Source organism: Barbus barbus, assembly GCF_936440315.1.
Source record: "Barbus barbus genome assembly, chromosome: 6".
In the NCBI taxonomy this organism is placed as follows: domain Eukaryota; kingdom Metazoa; phylum Chordata; class Actinopteri; order Cypriniformes; family Cyprinidae; genus Barbus; species Barbus barbus.
In genome coordinates, this window is record NC_136734.1 from 16657132 (window position 1) to 16679778 (window position 22647).

At 39.1% G+C, this 22647-nt stretch overlaps 2 protein-coding genes across 4 annotated transcripts in view; one reads left to right on the forward strand and one right to left on the reverse strand.

Annotated features, from left to right (window-relative positions):
• Window positions 1-800: 800 nt before the first annotated feature.
• On the reverse strand, window positions 801-11135 carry LOC306871696 (uncharacterized protein). Of its 3 annotated transcripts, none has more exons than XR_013784361.1 (3): window positions 11009-11120; window positions 3771-3863; window positions 801-2869 (listed from the first exon to the last, which is right to left on the reverse strand). XR_013784361.1 is itself a non-coding variant. In XM_079419792.1 (3 exons), exon 3 carries the CDS (start codon window positions 2862-2864, stop codon window positions 1443-1445), a length of 1422 nt encoding a protein of 473 aa, XP_079275918.1. In that variant the 5' UTR covers window positions 2865-2869; window positions 3771-3860; window positions 11108-11135; the 3' UTR covers window positions 801-1442. The 3 variants fall into 3 exon arrangements, 2 of the variants coding, with proteins under 2 accessions (XP_079275918.1, XP_079275917.1); XM_079419792.1 differs by having other exon boundaries at window positions 3771-3860; window positions 11108-11135; XM_079419791.1 differs by having other exon boundaries at window positions 11108-11135.
• Window positions 11121-22647, forward strand: part of LOC306871695 (AP-1 complex subunit beta-1-like) — a 37458-nt gene continuing 25931 nt past the window's right edge. The window contains exons 1-14 of the mRNA XM_079419790.1: window positions 11121-11325; window positions 11778-11832; window positions 12600-12705; window positions 12834-12969; window positions 14726-14971; window positions 15052-15242; window positions 17209-17430; window positions 17630-17750; window positions 19573-19668; window positions 19870-19985; window positions 20364-20529; window positions 20723-20821; window positions 21185-21444; window positions 21792-21984. Of these exons, the coding sequence (XP_079275916.1) occupies window positions 11796-11832; window positions 12600-12705; window positions 12834-12969; window positions 14726-14971; window positions 15052-15242; window positions 17209-17430; window positions 17630-17750; window positions 19573-19668; window positions 19870-19985; window positions 20364-20529; window positions 20723-20821; window positions 21185-21444; window positions 21792-21984 (1989 nt within the window). The 5' untranslated portion in view covers window positions 11121-11325; window positions 11778-11795. The remainder of the gene's footprint in view (window positions 11326-11777; window positions 11833-12599; window positions 12706-12833; window positions 12970-14725; window positions 14972-15051; window positions 15243-17208; window positions 17431-17629; window positions 17751-19572; window positions 19669-19869; window positions 19986-20363; window positions 20530-20722; window positions 20822-21184; window positions 21445-21791; window positions 21985-22647) is intronic.

The window sequence follows — 22647 nt, forward strand, 5'->3', positions numbered from 1 at the left end:
TGTGACATTGCTTGCTTTCTGTGGTAGACGTGCGCATTGACCAGATGCCATTTCATGTGGAGGCATGACAGAAAGCTGTGGAAATAACTTATCATACTGTACACAAATGTATTTATGGATCTACAGTGCCCTCCAAAAGTATTGGAACAGTAAAGAAAAAAATTGCTCTGTTGGCTGTGGAGTCAAGACATTTACAAATATGATTAAAAGATGAATGAGACAAAACTACAGAATATTTATGGTGGGCACCATGTAAACATTTCAAGTTTCGATTTGGCACGTTTCTGCCATAGAAGCAAGATTGATAGACCTATACAGTGCACTTTGTGTTGATGGCCTTTAATAGCCTGTAGTAATACAGTTTTCCAGATTTACAAAGAGGCAGCACCAAAGTCCCCAGTATACCCACTGCTAAGTTCTTTGTTCTTCGCTCACCATTAAAAAGAATCAGCTGCACATACATTGTGATGCTCCCAGTGCTACAGGGAGTGGTGTTTAGATGAGTATATAAATATGTGCTGTGTGTTTACCTCTCAATAACACAACACACACACACACACACAACAAAAATGACAGAAAAGACTAAAAGGGCAGTTAATCATCCGATCATAGATATGTGGTTATTCCTTAATCAATTCTGCCTGAGGTATATCGGTGACTTTAGGCTCTTCGGACACATAAGTTGGTGGGCATGTGCTGTACATTTGATGAAACTCAATCCAAATTGCCCCTGTTTAAGATGAAGGAATTTATTCTTAATGCAAGTAGAATTATCAAGCAATAAAAATGGACAAAAAGTTAGATAAACAGATAGTTTAATCAATGAGTAATTGAAACAAATACAAAAATAAAGTAAAGGTAAAAACAATGAGGAAAAATCTCAAGAGATAACTAAAACATCTCAAGAGAAGAGCAGAAGTGGTTAACATTTGCAAAACTACTTGATAGAAGCTACAACATGCATCATAATATGGTAAATATATCATAAGTGGTAGAATAGCTAGATGTTCCAAATACAATGATAAACAAGTTAACAATATATATCAGATGTCTCTAAAATTGTCTAAAAAGAGTCTTTGCTTCAGCTTCCTGAACTACATATGAGAACACAAGAACATTATGTAAACAACTAATTGCATAAAGTAGAATAAATAAACAGAGTAATATATATGCATAAGAAAATTACGTGAAACTTGAGAATAAACTTATTTTGGGAGGAACACCGTCTCTGTGGGTGTGTGAAGTTCACAATTGAAACTAATGGGAATGAAGATGAACTTTGTTCACAGCTGCAACAACTTTGAATGATACTGATCCTCATCCTCGTCCTCACACTCAATGTGGCTGGTTAGGGCAGATTTATATAGAAGAGAGCTTAAGGCGATTTCATACATTTGTGTCTTGTATGACTGTGTAGAGAAGCTAATTTACTAAAACTGTTCTCACTTGGAGGGCAGCGTTTGCAGCTTCTCTCTAGTATGGGTCCTCTCATGTTGTTTCATGTTTCCAAAAAGAGAGAATCCCTTGTCACAGTGTGAACACTTGTAGCGTTTCTCTCCGGTGTGACTTGTCTGGTGCTGTTTCAGTTCAGTATTTGTAAAAAAGGACTTCCCACACTCAAAGCACATAAAAGACTTCACAGAGCCGTGTCTCCTCTGGTGAAGGTTAAAAACACTCAGCAGAATAAAACTCTTGTCACACAAAAGACAGAAATAGTTTCTGACTTTAGCATGAACTTTCAGGTGGTTCTTCAGGCCTGATTCCAGATGAAACCCTTTGCTGCATTGATCACAGTAAAACTGTTTATGTTCAGAATGGGTTTGTAGATGTTTTTTTAGCGTGGAACTATGTGTGAAACTCCTACCACATTCATCACACGTGTGTGGCTTTTCTCCAGTGTGGATTTTCTTGTGTACCATAAGTTGTGATCTTTGTGTGAATTTGATCCCGCACTGCTCACATGTGTGCGGCTTCTCTCCGGTGTGAATTCTCATGTGAATATTTAGCAAGTATTTGAGTGCAAAACTCTTCCCGCACTGATCACATGTGTGCGGCTTCTCTCCAGTGTGGATAGTCATGTGTGCCGTAAGGCCTCGTTTACTTGTAAAAGCCATCCCACACTGATCACATGTGTGTGGCTTTTCTCCAGTGTGAACAAACATGTGACTCTTCAGGGATTGCTTTAGAGAGAAGTTCTTTTCACACTGATCACACGAGTAATTCTTCTCTCCAGTGTGGATAAGCATGTGTCTTTGAAGGTGTTCTTTTCGTGTGAAACCCTTCCCGCATTGATCACATGTGTGCGGCCTGTAGTCAGTGTGGATTGTCATGTGTTGCCTAAGATCTATTTTGCATCTAAAACTCTCCCCACACTGACTGCATACATGTGACTTCTTTCCACTGTGGATTTTCATGTGTGATAACAGGCTTCTTTTGACATCAAAACTCTTCCCACATTGATCACATATGAACGACGTCTCTCCAGTGTGAATTCTCATGTGCTCTTTAAGGTGAGCTTTTTGTGAGAAACTCTTCCCACACTGATCACATGTGAATGGCTTCTCTTCAGTGTGGATTCTCATGTGTATCCCAAGTTGGCCTTTGAGTTTGAAACCCTTGCCGCACTGGTGACACGTGTGCAGCTTCTCTCCAGTGTGGATTTTCATGTGTTCCTTAAAGTGTTTTTTGTGTGCGAAACTCTTGCCACATTGATCACATGTGTACAGTTTATCTTCTTCAGCGTGGATCCTCACCTGCTGCCTAATGGCTTTTTTGTGTTTCTGCTTCTCTCTAGAACGAATTCTCGTTTGAAGAGAGCCATTGACAGATTTTTTGGCTTCTTTTTTTCTTTTCTTGTCTTCCATCAGGTCTAAAATAAACATATTATACCATTACATCAAAATCAAAACATATCAATTAAATTGAGCGCCACAGTTAATAAACTTACAACACAGACATCTTATGTTATCATGTTTGATGTGTAATAACTGCACAAATATGTGCATTTCTATGAGCATGATTTGTCATGCTAGATGCTAAAACAATAATTCAGGGACATACTGCAGCTGCCTTGCAACATCTTTTCTTTTTACATTACTTTTAGCATAAGAATGAGAAAGTTAAACGGAGCAATCTTTTGAATGTCCTTTTAACTCAGAAATATGGCAATATCTCCACAGGGATAAAAAAAAAAAAAAAAAAAAAAAAAAAAGTAAAAATTTATGGCAGTCATCTTGATATTTGTTTTTAGCAAATTTTAAAGCATTTTGCATCTTGAAGCCCCCTGGAAGTTTGTTGAGGCCCCCTCGTCACCTGGTAGAGAGCAACTGCACGCCCCACACCCACACACACAGTAACATGAGTAAGATGGTGGTTCACTGCCAGGGACCTTTTTTATGGATTTGAATGGAAGAGAGACTTCAGGATGAATACCTTGCTTTTATGAGAAACCCTCTTTTTGCTTAATGAGTTGACATCCTGTTTTCTAATCTTCATTGTCTTTATTTTCAAACAATTATTTTGCAAAAATGCAACTTCAAGTCTGATCTCAGTGGGCTAACACTACCAGAAACCCGCTGCAGTGCTGGACATATGACATAAGTTATAACTTACTGGATTGGTCACACTCTGTATAAAAACAGGGTTGCTTCAATAAAATGCTTGTGCCATGAATGGCTTTCATAGGAATACACTGGTTCAGTTCATGTTTTGTGTGAAAGGGCCTTTAGAATTTACAATTGCCTAATGAAGAATCAAGAACAGACACCAACCTCTTTGTTTTTCAGTCTCATGCTGTTTTGTTCTCAAGTTCTCACTGTCCTCTCCTTTCAAGTGTGAATTGTGATTGTTGGGTGGTAGTTCTGCTAAAAGCAAACAAACAAAGAAACAAAAAACGTTACATTTCCAACAAGAAATAATAGTAGCGCTGTCTTAAGTCAACTCAGAGTTTTACTTTGAAACTCGTGAGTTTATGCTTGTCTACGGACACGTGAACGCATCCATTCTTAACAGAACGCCGAATCCGAGCCTCCACAGAAGCAATACTTGCAATTTAATTATTTCATATGTTTTTGATGACTGTGAGCAAGTTTGGTTTGCTTAAAACAAGGTATTGTATTTCTTGTTTAATGCAAATAATTTTTCAAAGTTTAAAAAACAAAGAAATGTAGGAAATGAAAACTATATAACATGCTACGGACTTGTACTATGCAGGATTTCCTTTAACAAGAAGTTGAAATTAAGTTACTTACATTTTAGACACAATATTGCCCGATTTTGCTGTATAGTCAGCGAATTAAAAAAAAAATTCCCAGCACAGCCGTTGCACGTCTTCAAGCATAGTTGTAATTTGCCAAATTAATCCGTCTTTAACGGATTACGGCGATTTTTACCTTCTGTAAAATGGTCCGGAGAAATTACCTCAAGCAATACTAATCCCGTGCGAATAGACCAGCTGTAAAAATATACGTAAATATTCCGTCATTTCCCGCGGTTTTTTAAATATGGAGGCGCTTGAAGAAGCTTTCAGTTGCGTTCTAGGCAGAGGGACAAGTCAGTGGCAAACCTCAATTCTTTTCAACATAAAACAATGCAGGATTAGTAAAACAATACCAGCTATGCTACGCTTCCTCTCTCTGACAGTGAGTTCATATCACACACAGCAGTTACACACCTCCTGTCAATCACTGGTCTTGTCTAAACCACCTCAAGCATGTTTACTGTTACAGAATGATGAAGAGCACTTACATTTAGGAAGTAACATAAAACGCACATGATGACAGGCAGGTGACGGCGGTGCATAAATCGAGTTACCCCTCCCAATATCCTAATTTGTAACGACTATCCATAGTATATAGATACTGGGTCTCTTGGAACTTTAATTGAATACCCCTGGTGTAGAGAGGATGGGGAGAGACAACAACCAATAAAACACAGACATCTGCACACCTAGGCCTACAACACAACACCTAGGCACAACTCGTTATGCAGAAAATGCAGTTTTAAATATTTGCACATTTGTGGTATCTTTTGAAGGAAGACATTTGGAGCAGCATTTTTCCAAGTTTCAGAATTTTGCATTCAGAAATAAAGTTACACGTTTTTTGCCAGGGACCTCAGGATTTGAAGACTAGAGAAAGCTATACTTTTACATGCACCACATGTAAAATCATTCTTTTTTCATTTTAACCCTTTCACACGTGAGTTTAACCCTTTAACGCGTACGATCACACCGGGTGTGATCAGTCTTGGCTGGTCCCTGAAGCGCACGATCACATCGGGTGTGATCCGTCTTGGCTGGTCCCTGAAGCGTACGATCACACCGGGTGTGATCAGTCTTGGCTGGTCCCTGAAGCGCACGATCACACCGGGTGTGATCAGTCTTGGCTGGTCCCTGAAGCGTACGATCACACCGGGTGTGATCAGTCTTGGCTGGTCCCTGAAGCGCACGATCACACCGGGTGTGATCAGTCTTGGCTGGTCCCTGAAGCGTACGATCACACCGGGTGTGATCAGTCTTGGCTGGTCCCTGAAGCGCACGATCACACCGGGTGTGATCAGTCTTGGCTGGTCCCTGAAGCGCACGATCACATCGGGTGTGATCAGTCTTGGCTGGTCCCTGAAGCGCACGATCACATCGGGTGTGATCAGTCTTGGCTGGTCCCTGAAGCGTACGATCACACCGGGTGTGATCAGTCTTGGCTGGTCCCTGAAGAGCACGATCACACCGGGTGTGATCAGTCTTGGCTGGTCCCTGAAGCGCACGATCACATCGGGTGTGATCAGTCTTGGCTGGTCCCTGAAGCGTACGATCACACCGGGTGTGATCAGTCTTGGCTGGTCCCTGAAGAGCACGATCACACCGGGTGTGATCAGTCTTGGCTGGTCCCTGAAGCGCACGATCACACCGGGTGTGATCAGTCTTGGCTGGTCCCTGAAGCGTACGATCACACCGGGTGCGATCAGTCTTGGCTGGTCCCTGAAGCGTACGATCACACCGGGTGTGATCCGTCTTGGCTGGTCCCTGAAGCGTACGATCACACCGGGTGCGATCGGTCTTGGCTGGTCCCTGAAGCGTACGATCACACCGGGTGTGATCCGTCTTGGCTGGTCCCTGAAGCGCACGATCACACCGGGTGCGATCAGTCTTGGCTGGTCCCTGAAGCGTACGATCACACCGGGTGCGATCAGTCTTGGCTGGTCCCTGAAGCGTACGATCACACCGGGTGCGATCAGTCTTGGCTGGTCCCTGAAGCGTACGATCACACCGGGTGCGATCAGTCTTGGCTGGTCCCTGAAGCGTACGATCACACCTGTGTGATTAGAACGTTCAGTGCATCACATCATCAACTGCTGAATTCAAATCTGCTTTCTCGCTTTAGCTGGCGCAGAGACAGATCGCTATCGGATGATATTAGACTCAAAATTATTAATAGATGCACTCACAATTATCCATGTACTGCATACATTTTATGCATGTATCTTACTAACCACAAACAAATGCCTTTCAATTTAAGTCTGTGGAATTCGGGATTAAATGATTGTGCAGCGATTTGAACAAATACAGACATGTTTGTGATTAAAAATGTTATCTGTATTAATATATCATAAATTGCTCATGCAAAAAGGAATCTGTGCATTTGTGGATCAGGTGACACTCGTGCATTTATTGACATCTTGTTCCAGTTAATCTTGTTTGGTTCATTTGGATTTTGAGATTTCATTTTCGCAGTTTGCAGCATTTCACGACGCCCCCACACACACAACTACCAATGAACATGGCCCAGTGCAATTCATTAATGTGTACACACGATTTGAAAAATGTGCAGCATTTTGATCAAATAGAGACATTTTTGAATACAAATGTTATAGTTTGTATTAAACTATCATAATTTGTGCATGTAGCGATTAAAATGTGCATTTGTGGATCTGGCGACGCACGTGCATTCATTCACATCTCTTCTGAGTCCATTCTATTTGATTATTTTGAATTTTGAGACTTTCGTTCCACCCTTTTAGCCTTGCCCAATTCACACATACGATAACTTTGCGATACACACGCAGCTGAGCCTAAGAAAATCAGCTACCACTAGATGGCACTAGCCCCACTCACATGTGCGCATTCCATTGTGTACGGTGTTATGGATGTTACATTGTGTTCCCCTTCAATTCGGTCACTCTACATTGCTATGGGAAATACATTTTCCTAGAATACTACTGAAGCTTTATTGAATCACGCCAGTGAAACTGGCCAATGGCGTTCAAGAGCGTGAAATATGAGCGGGAATCCCACTCTATATAAGGCAGTGCTTGTACGTCATCCATTCAGAATCTTTTTCTTCAGCCAAACTTCTACGAGAAGCAAGAAGCCTATCAGCAAGACTACTCACCGTGATACACGCTGCAGAGGACACGCCTTCTCTTCCCCTGCTGTGTTCTGGTGAGCTTCAGAATCAAGGATGACTTGCGATTGCCTCTCCTGTGCAGAGCCAATCGAACTCTGATGGCCACGAATAGTCCGTCTTCTGCCTGGGTTGCGCCCATTCAGAGGCACCGCTTGGGGGGGTCGGACTGCCCCCACTGCGGGGATATGAGTCTCTGGACTCTCAGGCGATGGCGATGAACTCGCCCAACTGGCTCTGCCGTGCTCTTCCTCTGCAGCCTCTTTCGAGCCAAGGAGGAAAGTGCCACAGGATCCTCCCTCCTGTCTTCTGTGGATGGAGCTGACCAAGTGGGGTATGTCAAACCCCCCCCGTGGAAGAAGCCGTCGCTGCCCATCTCTGTTCTTCAGCTGCAGCGAACTGGAGAGTGAGAAACAACGCGTCTCTCCCCTCTAAACCTTGCCGCGCCACTGCAAACCTCGCCTGCAAGTCTTTGTCCGCGGCGGGCAAAGCAGCTTCAGCACTGCACGTGATGGCGATACTCCAGGTATATCAGGTCAAGTTGCTCAAGTCTCTGGATGAGGACGGGCCGGACCCTGAAGTGTTTAAAGAGCTCTGACGCGCCACGAATTTGGCCCTCGGAGCGACGGAGGAGACAGCTCGAGCGATCGGCCGCAATATGGGGAATCTGGATTGTCACCTGTGGCTTACTCTGACCGACTTAAATGGGCCTTCTAGACGCTCCCGTGAATCCCTCAGGTCTCTTCGAAACGGCGGTGGAGACGTTAGCCATTAGCCACTTCCTGCTAAAGCGTGCCGGCGCGAAACCTCCTGCATGTTCCCGCTCCTCCTCAGCACAGTATGCGGGAAGACCGCACGCCTCTTCTGCTACTGTTCGGCGTGAACAGGAGCTGGCGGTGAAGTCAAGACAACCGTGGCCGAAGCGCCATTAGGGCTCAAAGGGCCAGAGACCCCGCCCTGACAGAAACGGCAGACCACCGGCACCGGAATCGAAGCCGCATTCCTGATGCTGTCTCTCGGAGGAGGAAAGCTGCACTCAACGCCGACGACGAGCCACTGAAGAAGTCCACTCGCTCCCCTGTGTGTGCTCACTCACCAGGCTCCCCTGCCTGTTGCGGGTGGCGAGAGCAATTGTCATGTTTGTGTTTTGACTGTTCCACTATGCAGTGCAATGAAGTCGAAAAACATACAAAACTCACTTCAATATCAGGGCAGTTTTCCTCCTCTCACTCCCCTCTCCCCCATCACTCACTCTCACACGCGTGTGGTATTAAACCCCCCGCCCCTCAACGGCAAGTTATGCCTCACGGTGCACAGTCCGCCTCGCCTGCTGTCACAGTTCACAGAATTGTGGCAGGCACTGCCAGGGGTATCAGAGTGAGTTATGAATTCAATAAAGAACGGCTACACACTTCAGTTCTTCCGTAGACCGCCCCATTTCAACGGTGTGTTAATGTCCACTGTACGGGAGCGGAATGCCTCAGTTCTGCAAGAGGAAATACACAATCTTCTCGCAAAGTGCGCTGTAGAGGCAGTAAGTTACCTCTCATAGACCGCGAGAGCGGCTTCTACAGTCGTTATTTTCTGGTGCCAAAGAAAGACGGCGGACTCTGCCCAATCTTAGACCTGAGACTGCTGAATCGTGCGCTTTCAAAGAGCTTGTTCAAAATGTTTACGCTAAGACAAATCCTCTCGCATATCATAAACAAGAATTTTTATTAAAATATTATGTGAGCTTAATGGGAACAGGGGTGTGCTTAAAGGGTACACAAATGTACCCATTAAGCACAGCCAGACTTTTTGTATTTAATGATGTATATCTTAATCAAAATTCTTTTGTCATTTAAAATAAAATTAAATATTTTTATGTGAGAGATTAATATTTTATTTTAACATGACTTTTTGTACCAAAACCAGTATCTTGTGCACTAAAAATGTTTCAATGTAGATTTTGGTGAGCTTAATAGGTACGTTTACCCTAGGTCCTGTAGACCTGAGCTGTGTTTACCAAGAGCGCCAATATCATTGCCGCTCTCATTACGGCTCCGGATGTGAAATTTGACATACTTAGTCGAGCCAGGCTCCATTGCTGTGACACGGCGGGATTTTATACGTTCCCATAGCAATGTAGAGTGACCAAATTGAAGGGGAACGCTCTCGGTTACTCACGTAACCTCAGTTCCCTGAAATGAGGGAACAAGACATTGCTCTTATTGCCGTGTCACCGAGCTCAGGATCTTAAAATGCCAAGTTGCTTCAGTCAAAGATTCTGAATGAATGACGTTCAAGCATTGCCTTATATAGAGTGGGATTCCCGCTCATATTTCGCGCGCTTGAACACCATTGGCCAGTTTCACTGGTGTGAGTCAACAAGGCTTCAGTAGTATTCAAGGAAAATGTATTTCACTTCGGGGAACCGAAGTGTGAATTGCTCTCGGTTACTTACATGAGTAACCGAGAGCAATTCAGTGCGAACAAACATGGCGGCACCCATCACCCGTTATAGATCAACTAACACGGTCATTATAAAAGTGTTTAAAGTACCAAATACATTTACTTGCACATATTTCAGATTCGGAATATCAGATATTTCATAATATAGTGCGTATGTTTGTGAATATTAATAATAAAAACTAAAAGGAAAAACTAAATAAAATTGATCCATGTGTCATACAGCGCTATTGTGGCTGCGGTGTGTCACATGACAAGCATGACGTGTCGCCATGGAAACAATAAGGCTAAACATTCTAAAATAACGGTCACCTAAAAAAACTGACGCTGGGGGCTCAGCTAGAATATTTGAACATAATTTCAGTTTCATGGTATTAAATTGTGTTTTTATTTAATTTGTTAAAAAAATAAATAAAAAACTTTTACAGCCTCCTTTTTTTTGACTCCATCACATTCCTTTGATGGCCAGCCATACAGAGAAAAGAAGCGATTTAATAAAACTATTGCAATATATTTTTCATTACAGATAAGCTGATTATATAATGTGTAGAGATATGTTTAAAACATTTTATAATACTATTAAATATATAGTATTACATATAACAAATGAGTATCTGAATAAATAGTATTTATGAATATCTATTTGAATATTTAGGCCAATTTTAGAAATTGTATGGCTTTTATGGTTTAGATCACTGTTATTTTACAGCATACGCACAAAGCCATATGAAGCAAAATAAATCAGTAAAACTTTTTACAAAGCCAGTTTTGTCGGTTTCCTACCATCTCTTTTTTTCTAGAAAGCTGTTAATTTTAAGACTCAATGACAGATTAACAGACAAATATTTTACGGTGAAATAGTCCGTTTATACATATTACGACCCGTCAATGTTTAATTATCCAATGAAAAAAACCAACTACAGTACAGTAAGGAATGATATAACTTAATGTGATTGTGCAGTATGCCATACTTCTACAATACAATCAAACAATGTAGTGTCGGCAGCGTTCAAAGGATAAAATGTAACAAAATTAAACAAAAGAAAAAAGGGGAGGCTCTTTAGGCACATGTACAAATATTTTGAAATCTAGTCTAGGTTTCTTGACTTTATGTAGCCCACTGGTTTCCACACAATCTGAGACAAACAACATATTACCTGCTGCAGCATTGTATCTAATATCTTGTGAACTGATGTAATAAACTCGCCAGGCTTGTATAAAGCGCACTTATATAAGCGTGGTGCATGATTGCTTACTCTAAGGTCCTCTGTCTGCTTCCGGTGTAACATCAGTGCGGCTCCGATCTCACGCGCTCTTCTCGTTCGTTGGTTCCGCGCTTCATTTTGTTTTTCCGGGTGTGCTCCATCTTCCAGCGCCGACCCAAAGCAGAGGAAGCAACCGCATCTCCCATCTCGCCGGGAAGTACTCCAGTAACCGAAGATTTTCGTATATTGCGTCGATTCTGACATCCCTTGTGCGTATCTGATTTGTTGTGTTTTCATCACTTGTTTGCATTATAATTGGGATAGGACAGATGTCTGTATTTCAGTCGATAAAGGTCCTGCTTCCAAGGTTTTCACTAGCCTAGCATAGCTGGATCATTTTTGTCGCGCCCAATTAATCATTGCATTTGTGAAGTATAGCTGCAAGTAACTTATTAAGTTTGAGATATATTTTCAGTTTATGTAATCCTTTGTAATGCAAGGCTGAGTTACTGTGTTGTTGTATGCTCATGTAGCAAGTGGTCTACACATAACTGTCCCTGATGATTTCCTGTGTAAAATGGGAATTACAGGCATGTTTCATATTTGTATCTGTATTCTAATTTCATGAAAATTGCCAGCTGACAATAAAATATATTTTGAGATTATATTATTGCTTTTATGCATGTTGATATGTAAATGTGCTTTATTTCCTCCTCTTCAGATCTGAGAAGCTGTCAGAATGACTGACTCCAAGTATTTTACCACCAACAAAAAAGGCAAGTAAAGAGCTTAAATTTGTTAATATAGGTAATAGGGTTTAAAAAGAACTGATCTAAAACCCCTGAACAATTTACTAAACTTACTGATATGATATTTTCTGTATGTTGTTTTAGACCATGTAGGTTCAGTTCTGGTATTTCGTTCTTTATTATGAGTCATGATACTTTAGGGATATAAATTTGGGTCGGACTGAAATTCTGAGATGATAAAGCTATTTTATAATGAACCAAGAAAAATTACAACTGAAATGACAAAATGTGAATTTCACCAGAAGCCACTGAGTTTGAGGCATTATCAACTCTGTTCCTGCAATAATCAAAAATCTGAAAGGCACATGCCCCTTGCTTTGAATATGCATGATGTCTCTGTGTTTGCACGCTCATTTCTGTAAATGACCCAAGTAGAAGAGACACACGGTTCCTCTATCTTTTCAGTTTGCATAGATGCACTCTGACACACCACCGGTCAATATTAAGTGTTGATTTTCCAGGTTATTTTAGGGGTATTAGAGCTACATTTGTATCAAGAACACTGTAGCGATCATTTCTGATTAATTTAAAAGTGAAAATGTTGCTATTTTAATAACTAGTCTAGTAAATATTTAAAATAGTAAACAAAGTTTATTCTGACTAAATATATTGTACTTTTGTAAAGAATAATTGTGAATTTAATACTACTCTTGTGCTCCGTAGAACTTGTATAAGCATTAGCCTCTGAAAACGTCAGACCAGATGAGCACTAACCATGTTACTGTCTGTTACAGGTGAAATCTTTGAGCTGAAGGCCGAGCTGAACAATGAGAAGAAGGAGAAGAGGAAAGAGGCAGTGAAGAAAGTCATTGCAGCCATGACAGTGGGCAAGGATGTCAGGTGCTTTGACTGACTCGTTTATCACCATTACTGAATCAGCTATGCACTCTTACTTCCCACATTTCTTAAAAGATGATTATTTTGACTCTCATAGTTATGCTAATACATTTTATACCTTGTTTCTTTAGTTCCTTGTTTCCAGATGTGGTAAACTGCATGCAGACTGATAACCTGGAGCTGAAGAAACTGGTTTACCTCTACCTTATGAACTATGCCAAGAGTCAGCCTGACATGGCCATCATGGCCGTTAACAGCTTTGTCAAGGTGAGAATTGCTGTTAAAATTTGGATCAAATTTGGACATCAGCGATGTTCCCTTTTCTCTATTGGGCGGACATTTCGGGCACCTGAGCAAAAGCATTCTTTATACCAGACCTGTACAGCACGCACACAAAAAAGTGTGTAACTTTTAACTTTAATGTGCTGTTTATATTTGATTTGATCCTTGATGTAACTAAATGATGTACATTTTAGGTTACCTGAGAAAACATTTTTACTGTACAATACACTGCAGTTCAAAAGTTTGGGATCAGTACATTTTTTTTAAAGAAATTTCTAAGGCTTATCAAGGCTGTATCTATTTGATAAAAAAATACTGAATATTATTTCACATTGTGAAATATTATTGCAATTTGAAACAATAGTTTTCTATTTTAATGTACTTTAAAATATAATTTATTCCTGAGAAGCAAAGCTGAATTTTCAGTGTCACATGATCCTTCAGAAATCATTCTAATATGCTGATTTATCATCTATGTCAGAAAAAGTTGTGCTGCTTAATATTTTTTGGGACCTGTGATATTTTTCAGGATTCTTTGAGAAATAAAAAGTTAAAAAGAACAGTGTTTATTCAAAATAGAAATGTTGTGTTACAATATACACTATTCAAAATGTTTTCTTTCTTATTTCTTATTATTTTTTAAATTAGTACTTTTATTCATCAAGTATGTGTTAAATGGATAAAAAGTGATAGTAAAGACTTATATTGTTAGAAAATATTTATATTTTTAATTAATGCTGTTCTTTTTAACTTATTAGCCTAATCAAGAATCAAAGAAAAAAGGTTCCCAAAAATAATAAGCAGCACAACAGTTTCAACACTTGATAATAAATCAGAATATTAGAGTAATTTCTGAAGGATCACGTGACACTGAAGACTGGAGTACTGATGCTGAAAATTCAGCGCTGCTTTACAGGAATACACTACATTTTAAAATATATTAAAATAGAAAGCCAATATTAGAAATTGCAATAGCCTAAGAGTTCACAATATTACTGTTTTTTTTTTTTCTTTATTTTTATCAAATAAATACAGCCTTGATGAGCATAAGTGACTCCATTTAAAAAAACCAGGTCAATTGTTTATTAGGTATATAACATAGGCCTAACATAATATAATATAATATCAAAACAACTGAAGCAAAACTGATAGAGGAGAATAGAAAACAAACTGAATCATTTAAACTGAGATCTGTAAGTTAAATATAAAAAAGTGAACATGTGAATTCTTATATAGGTATCTAAACATCCCTTTGAAGTGCAGTTTGCACAATACACCTGTGTGTGACTGTAAATGTTACCATTCTGTGCCCATCATCCGCTATTTCCAGCACTTAATCAAGGCACTCTTCTTTAATACATGAGGACGTTTAATTGCACATGTCATTGCGTTTGCGTTGGCTCTCGATTTGAGCTATTTCGTCCGCAACCATTGAAGTATTCGGTTTACAGCGTCTCATTTGGCGCACATCATTCTCTTTCTATGAAACCTGTAAACCGCATTCACCGGTTCTAACTCTATAGCGGTTTACCCGAGCATTGCAATTCTTTCTTTTTACTAGAATACAATCAAATGGTTTTCCCAACTCATTTTTGCGTGTGCGCGGCACATTATCTCTCTGCATGGCTGCGGTGGAAGAAGTGTGCGCGTGCAGCTTAGAGGGAACATTGGACATCAGTGTACTATAATTTTGTAAAATTCCACCAGGAGGTCTGAAGTTATTCTTTTTTTTTTTCTTTAGGACTGTGAGGATCCAAACCCTCTGATCCGAGCTCTGGCTGTGCGTACAATGGGCTGTATCCGTGTGGACAAGATCACTGAGTACTTGTGCGAGCCTCTGCGAAAGTGTCTGAAGGATGAAGACCCCTATGTGAGGAAGACCGCTGCAGTGTGTGTGGCCAAACTGCATGACATCAACGCCCAGATGGTGGAGGACCAGGGCTTCCTGGATTCTCTCAGGGACCTGATCGCTGATTCCAACCCCATGGTTAGAAACTTTTGATCTAATTGTCCTAAATGCATACTTCCCCATTCACAATTATTTACTGATATCTGATTTTCACATAGGTTGTGGCTAATGCAGTTGCTGCCCTGTCCGAGATCAGCGAGTCTCACCCCAACAGCAACCTTCTGGACCTGAATCCTCAGAACATCAATAAGCTCCTGACGGCCCTCAACGAATGCACTGAGTGGGGCCAGATCTTCATCCTGGACTGTCTCTCCAACTACAACCCCAAAGACGAGCGTGAGGCCCAGAGGTGAGGGGATAATAATCCTCATAGTCACTGGTTTCTTTATCTCTACAGGTGTATGGAGATTATGGAGAGCGAATAATTTAATTTTATTTATATATACATATATTTTTTGTATCTTATGTGTTCTCCACAGGGTTTTGTACCCTTTAGCCAAGGCTATTTTATTTATATAGCATATTTTTCATACCTAGTTAAATTTTAAAATAGGCCCTATTTGTAGAGAAATTATCTAATTGCGATTGCGATTTTTCTGATAACAATTGCAATAATTGTTTTTTTTTTTTGCTTTGTTTCTTTGTAGAGCTTCACAATTTGGCCAAAGCTGTGATTATAGCTTATCAATATGACTATAAAATAATGATTGTTGTCATTATTATTATTACTGTTATTAATTAAAAAATAAAACTTACTAAATAAAAACAAAAATTATAAATGACTCTTGTGAAATTTTTACGTAAAATAATAAAATGGTAAAATATAAAAATAATAATTTATTTTACAGCCCAAGTGTAAACCTACAACAATACTAATATTTATAGCTGTCTTAATTTTCAATTCAAATCATTTTCAAACATTAAACCATTTATTTTTATGGAAAAATTCATTAGAACTACATTTAAAAAAATGCATTGCACATTGCTTAATTAGAGACTGCACAGGCAAACAGATATCTTTAGACCCTTTATTTTAGTTTAGTTTATTTTAGTATACGTGGCAACCAGTATCTAAAATCTTATGAAAACTGGTCTCTTTAACAGTCTGGAGCAGTTATGTAGTTTACAGGTTTTCTTTCTGTCCTGTTACTCTGAATTTGCATTACAAAAAAGAAGTAGATTAGAGACAGTAAAAAGCCTGTTGTCTGCTTTGACGGGTTAAACTCAGACATGTCAGATCAATTTTCTACCCGGTAAATGTCAACAAGCTGATTCTTGTACTTGTGATTGTCAAAGAAGATTAATTGCATATACCAGAAACCAGACATATGATAATATTGCTGTTTATTTTTAGATTGCAAGTAGAACAGCTAATAAAAATTATTAGTGCTACCTTCGAGTGAGCTGTTACCATTCATTTAATTTCATCAAAGGCTTATTTTAAGATGAAATTTTATTAGAGCTGAGATTTTATTCACATGATAGTCATTTTCGTTTTCAGGCTGTTATTAACAGATAAACAGATTTGTTATGGGATAAGTCTCTGGAAGGGGAAGGAGAGACTTGCCTTTAATTTCTAGGTGTAACGTTTCTTTGATTCTATTCATAGAATTCATATGTAATTTTTAGAGAAGCATGAAGAATAGTTCAATACAGATCACGCCAAGTGCTTATGAATTGCATAGATTATAACAGGAAATTCAAGGGAAGATCAAACTGAAGAAACTCAAATCAAGGATTTGTTTTTTAATGCAGGGATTGATTTATTCAGTCCAAGACATTTCAACAAATCGCACTCTTTCTCTGTCTGAATGTTATTTATTAATATTAATATTAAATAATAGTAATGTATTAAAATAATTGTAATGTTATTTTCTCCTCAGAGAAAATAATATTTTTGTGATAACCCCACATGTCAATTTTGTCAGTATGGCTGAAATCACATGGCGAAATGTGCTATAACTAGCTATATGAGTGAAGTATATAGTGTTTTTTTTTTTTTTGGTCAAATGAAAGTGACATAAAAAAAAAAAAGCATCCAGGATAGAACCTTGAGGTACTCCACACTTTATATTTCATTGACTAGTGAAACATTTTAAAATCATCCAGATCCAATTATACAATTTTAATCAAAACAACAATTTGTTGTTAATAGGGGTTTTGTCTTCCACGATCAATCTATTGATGAACAATTTTGTCAGGAACTGGCTCAATAATAGAAAATATCTTTTTCTGAAAATAAAGATAGTAAACCTTTTCTGTAAAAAAAACCCACCAGATTATCTTTCTGAACTCCCTCTTTCTGTCTCTTTTAGTATCTGTGAGCGTGTGACTCCACGTCTCTCTCATGCTAACTCAGCTGTGGTGTTGTCAGCGGTGAAGGTACTGATGAAGTTTCTGGAGCTCCTGCCCAAAGACTCTGATTACTACAACACTCTTCTGAAGAAGCTCTCTCCTCCCCTCGTCACGCTGTTGTCTGGGGAACCCGAGGTCCAATATGTGGCCTTGAGGAACATCAACCTTATTGTGCAGAAACGGTTAGACTGCTCTCCTTATATTTTTCAGTCTTTTTTTTATTGTTTTCTGTGGCAGTAGTTTAATAGTTGTGCTAATCACTCAGTGTCTTTACACATGAGTACGTTCTGTATTGTCACTAGATGGCAATATTGTCCAGTTGTCTGTTTGCTTAGCAAATATGAATGTTTTGACTGAGCCTCAAACTCTCTCTATCTGTAGGCCTGAGATTTTGAAGCAAGAGATCAAAGTGTTCTTTGTCAAGTACAATGACCCCATCTATGTCAAACTGGAGAAACTGGATATCATGATCCGCCTGGCCTCTCATGCCAACATTGCCCAGGTATTTCAAACTCTTGACTCTTAGCTTTAAACACTGTGTGAACAGGATATTCAACAAGAAAACTACTCTAAAAAAAGAGTCATGAGTCTTGTAATTTTCATTTAAAAAATGTAGGTGATAATTAAAAATAGTATGTATATTTTATTAAAGAAATTGTGGTTCAGTTTTGTATAGAAAATATTGAGAACTGTTCACTAATAAAACCAATGTTTTCCTCATCTTTTAAGGAAACAAGCCGTTTTGAGACTTGAATTGAGGAACTGATTAAACTGAAAAAAAAAATAATAAGGAAAGAAGGCTACCTATTTATTTTAAGAGCTTCATTTAAATTTTACAGTTTTATTTTGGCAGTGATTTTTAATTCCCAGCCTGATTTGCATATGAAGATATGAAGAGTAAATATTGAAACTAAGCGCTCCTTTGTGTTTTTGAGTAAAGGAAAATATCTATTAATGTTTAATGTTCAATTATGTTTGACATTTGAAAGAGTTTCTGTTATGTTGAAGTTTCTATCACTACCATTGTGCAGAAGAGTAGAGCTTATAGTGCATGTACTACTACTATGAGGTATGATGCTTTGTTCAATGGGCAGTAGCTTTGCTAATGCTAGAGCAGTAACAAGTTTGTTTCTGCTTGAGCTGTCTGGCTGTATAATTTGTCTTTTAATTGTACAACATAACTCAGTCAAATACAAACAGGCCTTACTCAAAATCACAGACTTTTGGGTATCAACTGAGCACATTTCACTAATAATATTATATTTATTGTCATAGATTAAATAATTCAGGAGATTTTACATGATTTATTCAGGTAGATTCCATAAAAAAAATCAAGCCTTAAAATCTTTAAAATGTTACCGTAATTTTTTTTTTTAAGTAGATAGCTCATACCATTTTTTTTACAGTGTATGTATCACATGATTATTATCATGGTCTGAAGTAAACAAGTTTGGGCATTTAAGAATCTTTAGTTTCATTAGTAAGCAGAGGCAGCCAGCTAATGCAGGCTTTTAAAAGTTTCAAATAACAGAGGTATTTCTCTTACTCTTAATTAAAGCTGCAGTAATAACATCATTATCTTCAATGATTTTCACTGTCATTTATGTAAATATAGAGATCACAGTCTCTTTGATAGATCTGCAAAGTCCTAAATTTCCTATGATGTTAACAAAACAATATTGCTAGGATACTGGCCGCGGTCCTCTGGGATTTATATTGCATTAATTGGAAAACAAATCAACAGTTTATTTCAAATGAAAAATTAAATGTTCAGCTGAATGGTACATAACACTGCAAAATTAATTGATGTACAAATGGGCTGTTATTTGATTTCATCTTTTTTGTATGAGTATGCCTAAATGGCAAAACATAACAAATTCTCCTAATTGCGTTGCTCCTATTTGTCTAAAAGGAATATGGTCCCTTACACTTTCTATTAATTGACGGTCTGTTATTGTGTTTAGCAAAAAAAAAACATGCTTAAGCGGCAAGCCCATCAAGCTCTAAGCTGCGTCTTGTAAATTGACAGCTGTGCTTACACTGCATATGACAACAAATTACTTCATTGCATTTCATTCTAATGCATCTCTTTGCTGTTTACTTTTCATTTACTTATATTAAGCTATTAGCCCCATAAACATGTCCATATGTTAAATGTTAACATCAGACTCTTCTGGAACTTTTCCCCCCAAGCGTATACCCTTGTGAGAGACAGAGGTATCCATTCCCTGTTTTTTTTCTTTGTGGAGGTCATTCAGTCTTTCGTTTCAGAAGAACGATTGATTTCTATAGAAATCCACTTAAAATGATGTTTATTTCCGTAGGTATTGGCTGAACTGAAAGAGTATGCCACTGAAGTGGATGTAGACTTTGTTCGGAAAGCTGTTCGAGCCATCGGCCGTTGTGCCATCAAAGTGGAGGTATGTCTTGCCTCTTTGTTCAGCCCTGTATATCTTTTTGTATGTCACCTCGTTCCATAGAGAAATGTTTGAAAATATCTTCTCTTCTAAAGCAACCTGATTGCTTTTTTCATTGTGCATCATTGTTGTAGTGCTGTGATGAGTTTTGTCATTGTAATGTGTAGCTGTGACTGAGTTTTCTTTTTCTATCTGTGTGTACAGCAATCTGCTGAGCGCTGTGTAAGCACTCTGCTGGACCTCATCCAGACCAAGGTCAATTACGTTGTGCAAGAGGCCATTGTGGTCATCAGGGACATCTTCCGCAAATACCCCAACAAGTCAGTCCACCGCTCTCATCTCAACTAATTTAATTGAAACTTTTTAGTACTCTTCCTCCACCACTTTGGATTTATTTTTGTCACTGAGCTTGACACAGTGTATTCTGGGATTGTATGTTTTGTAAAGTATGCATTCCGTGCTGCCTTAGAATTAGACTAAAATTAGGTCATTTAGGAGTATTAAGCAACCTATCTTTTGGAACAGCCTTCTTGTGAGGAATCCACCCGTGATCCTTAAAATGCTGTGTATGCAACTCGCTATGTTTTGGAATTGAGTATATATTAGATTGTCTATCTAAAGAAAAATAAAAAGTCGATGTAGAATGAAAGAACATATAATTAATGGGCAGCTGAAACACCTCTCTGTTGTCTGCGCAGGTATGAGAGCATAATTGCCACTCTGTGTGAGAACCTGGACTCTTTGGATGAGCCAGACGCTCGAGCTGCCATGATTTGGATTGTGGGTGAATATGCTGAGCGTATCGACAACGCAGATGAGCTCTTGGAGAGTTTCCTTGAGGGGTTCCATGATGAAAGCACTCAGGTTTCATATTTGTATTTTTTAGTTTGTTTTCTATTTTGTTTTTGGTTTGGTTTATTTACGTGTGTTTTGTTTTGTTTGGGTGGCGGTGTTTTTGTTTTTGTCAGTTGTTTTCAGGTTGTTTTTTTTGTATACAGTATATAGTTTGTTTAAAAGCAGGGATCTGATTCAGCATCCGCTGCATTGTTGCTTTCAGGTCCAGTTGACTCTGCTGACAGCCATAGTGAAGCTGTTCCTGAAGAAGCCCTCAGAAACTCAGGAGCTGGTTCAGCAAGTGCTCAGTCTGGCCACTCAGGTGAGATGGAGATGCGCTTGGGCATAATAAACTGTAGTTTTACACTATAACTTGATATTAGCAGCTGAAAATGGCACAGATACATTTGTTTGGTCTTTAGTCACAAATGCTGGCACACTTTATATGAAATAATTATTTATTTGAATCTATTTGTAATGAAAGACAATTGCATGCTTATGCTTATTGTATACAGCATTGGGCATTGTTGTCCATCAGCATCAGTACATATCCACACCATCATAAATATTACATTCACATGCAGATGATGGATAAAAGTGTCAAATCTCAAAAAGAGCTCAGCATCTGGCTGTCAGTGTCACATTTCCTCTCCATTCACACTATTCTTTTTCTTCATCTCCTCAGGACTCTGATAACCCTGACCTGCGTGATCGCGGCTACATCTACTGGCGTCTGCTGTCCACTGACCCTGTGACCGCTAAAGAGGTTGTGCTGTCTGAGAAACCTTTGATTTCAGAGGAAACAGACCTGATTGAGCCCACCCTGTTGGACGAGCTCATCTGCCACATCGGTTCGCTGGCCTCCGTCTACCACAAACCCCCCAATGCCTTTGTGGAAGGAAGCCATGGCATTCACCGCAAACATCTGCCCATCCAGCACGGCAGGTACTAATACAGCTAACCCTCTTGAAATGTTCATTGACTAAAAATGGCTCTTTGTGAGTGTGAGCTCTATAAAATGGTTTAAAAAGTCTTTAATTATCACAAAGAACTCAAAATCACAAAGTCATGGTAAAGGTCTGGCATCCATGTTATTTGTGTTATTACTATGTGTGATTCTCAGTTTTTCGAAAAAGGATGTCTGAATCCGTCTCAGTCCAGTAATACAATGGGGGACTCATTGAAAGTAGTGCCACACAGAAACTATGTTGTCCTCTCTCCACTAGAACAATGAAGAATCCTTTGTTCACTTCGTGTTACCCATCTCACTGTGTATCATCATTCTTTTGTAGTATCGACACCGGGGAGAGTCCAGTCAGTGCCGGCCCGGTTGCTTCTATCGATCAACCCCAAGTCATTCCATCTCAGGGTGACCTTCTGGGAGACCTGCTTAATCTGGACCTCGGTCCCCCCGTCAACGTGTCCCAGGGGTCTTCCATGCAGATAGGCGCTGTGGATCTCCTCGGAGGTGGTCTTGACAGTTTGGTGCGTGTTCTTCTCTTATAATTTTCTGTTTCTGTTGGTGTATTTTACAGTCTTGTATAATATCCAACAATCCTTATTTTAACTATTTACAATGATAACCAAAGGTAACCACTGGAGTGCCATGGTTACCTCAGTTATTGTTAGTACAGTATGCAAAAATCAGTTTATTATTCAGTATTTTTATTTTGTTTTCCAGCACAAATATATAAACCGCTTTTAAAACAATGTTTATCTAGCAAAATTTTGATACTAAAGCCTTGTTTCCACCGAGAGGTACGGTTCAGTACAGTACGGTATGCAATTATTTCTGTTTCCATTGACAAGTTGTGAATGGTACCAAAATAGCGAACCATGTAACACTTTTTTGGGATCATTCCATTGTGGTACCTAGCACAGTAGTCCGGTACCTAAAAGGTGGAACTAGACTCCCTGCAGAACGTTGATTGGCTGACAGAGAATAGTTACTTGCACTGCTACAAGGAGAATGACAACACAAGGGGAATGAAGCGTATTCCTCACTTGTTCCACCAAGCTGCTCATGCGTGTTGAGCTTGTTTACATCAAAGTGTGCAAACACACAAAGCTTATTTTAGAATTTTATATATTTTCATACACATAGGCTACATACAGACAATGTTGTGCTTTCTTCTTTGCGTGAAGTCT

Bases quoted from the DNA above. Each gene is read 5' to 3' on its own strand.
- LOC306871696 (XM_079419792.1), bottom strand. From the start codon at position 2,864: ATGGAAGACAAGAAAAGAAAAAAAGAAGCCAAAAAATCTGTCAATGGC.